This window comes from Eimeria maxima, genomic scaffold (genome assembly GCF_000499605.1).
Source record: "Eimeria maxima Weybridge genomic scaffold, Emw_scaff128, whole genome shotgun sequence".
NCBI lineage: Eukaryota > Apicomplexa > Conoidasida > Eucoccidiorida > Eimeriidae > Eimeria > Eimeria maxima.
In genome coordinates, this window is record NW_013563456.1 from 54,302 (window position 1) to 56,161 (window position 1,860).

General features: G+C 51.9%; 1 protein-coding gene across 1 annotated transcript in view; it reads right to left on the reverse strand.

The window, feature by feature from the left end:
- The window catches only part of EMWEY_00015990 (Brct domain protein, related, related), a gene marked incomplete at both ends in the record, with an annotated part of 2,924 nt that extends 1,294 nt beyond the window's left edge, over window positions 1–1,630 (reverse strand). The window contains 6 exons of the mRNA XM_013477427.1: window positions 1–158; window positions 314–424; window positions 631–732; window positions 926–1,030; window positions 1,250–1,316; window positions 1,461–1,630. The exon at window positions 1–158 is cut by the window's left edge and continues 502 nt beyond it. Coding sequence (XP_013332881.1) covers window positions 1–158; window positions 314–424; window positions 631–732; window positions 926–1,030; window positions 1,250–1,316; window positions 1,461–1,630 — 713 coding nt within the window. The remainder of the gene's footprint in view (window positions 159–313; window positions 425–630; window positions 733–925; window positions 1,031–1,249; window positions 1,317–1,460) is intronic.
- Window positions 1,631–1,860: the final 230 nt, after the last annotated feature.

The following is a 1,860-nucleotide window of genomic DNA, read 5'->3' on the forward strand; positions in this document are numbered from 1 at the left end:
CTGTTGTTGGGTAACTGTAGTAGCCGCTGCTGCTGCTGCTGCCGTCTCTGTTGCTGCCCTGAAGGAGACTGCAGCACAGTAATCTGCTGCTGCTGCCGCCATACAATGCGCTGCAGCTGCTGCACCAACATCTGTAAGTCTACGTTCTCCGCCCGGGCCTGCATGCAGCAGCAGCAGCAGCAGCAGCAGCAGCAAATGCAGCAGCAAATGCAGCAGTAGAGCTCCGGTTGTTGCACAAACAAGGTGCTGATTCTACTGCCACCGCAGCAGCAGCAGCAGCAGCAGCAACAACAGCAGCAGCAAAAGTCCTTACCTTCTCCAGCAGCAAAGAGTCTTGCTGCAGCGCCTGCACTTTATCATTTTGCTGCTGCAGTTGCTGCCGCAACTCATCGTACCCTCGCCGCAGCACATCTACTTGTGCGGACTGCAGCAGCAGCAGCAGCAGCAGCAGCAGCAGCAGCAGCAGCAACAGCAGCAGAAGCAGCAGCAGCACAGCGGACACAGAAACATCAAGAATTAGTAGGCAGATTACAGCGTAGCAGCGCAGCAACACCAGCAGCAACAGTAACAGCACAGCCAACAGCAACAGCAGCAGCAACAGCAGCAGCAGCAGCAGCAGCAGCATTATACCTTGTCATTTGCATGCATGCGTGACTCTAAATGAAGGATTTGCTGCCGAAGATCTTCCGCCTCCAACTCACGAGATCTAAGAGCCCGCTGCAGCTGCAGCACCTGCAGCAGCAGCAGCAGCAGCAACAACAGCAGCAGCAGCAGCAATAATAGCAGCAAGAGTAACTTAAATAATTGGCTAAACAGGAGTTTATGGATGTCCATAGAACCTAAGTTATATCAAACCCTAAACCCTAAACCCTAAACCCTAAACCCTAAACCCTAAACCCTAAACCCTAAACCCTAAACCCCTTACTGTTTCTTGTTTTCTGTCTACTTCTGCTTGTGTCTTTGCGATTTGCTGCTGCAATTCTTCTTCTGCCTTTAGTCTCTCGCTCTCTCTTCTTACTGCTGCTGCATGCTGCAGCAGCAAATACACAAACAGCAACACAACTCCTGCTGCTGCTGCTGCTGCTGCTGGTGCTGCTGTTGCTGCTGGTACTGTAAGAGCAGAGACAGGCCGCTGCAGCAGCAGCAACAGTGGCAATACATAATGCAGCAGCAACAGCAACAGCAGCAGCAACAGCAACAGCAGCAGCAACAGCAACAGCAGCAGCAGCAGCAGCAGCAGCAGACGTACCGCCTCTACTGCTGCTTCTGCGCTCATCTCTTTTAGTCTTTGAATCTCCTGCTGTAATTGCTCAACCCTAAACCCTCGCACAAACCCTAAACCCTAAACCCTAAACCCTAAACCCTAAACCGTAGATCCTTGGAGCCCTATCGTAGCAAATAACAGCGACAAACAGATAAGGGTTTAGATATTAGTGTTTAGGGTTTAGGGTTTGGCGTACCTAGCTGCTGCTGCTCTGTCTGCTTCTTCTGCTCGTCTATTAGCTGCCTGTAGCTCAAATGCAGCAGAGTGCTGCTGCAGCCGCTGCTGCTGCTGCTGCTGCTGCTGCTGCTGCAGCAACACCTTTGTCTCGTATATTTCTCTGTCTTTTGCTGCCATCGCCTCTTCCATCTAACAACACAAACACAAACCCTAAACCCTAAACCCTAAACCCTAAAACTCTAAACCCTCCACAGCTCGTTGTATGGCTACATAGGTAAGCAGCTAGCTAGCTAGCCAGCTAGCTAGCTAGCTACCCATCCATCTACCCCCACAGCTAGCTAGCTAGCTAGCTAGCTAGCCAGCTAGCCAGCTAGCCACCCACCCACCCACCCACCCACCCATCTAGCTAGCTAGCTAGC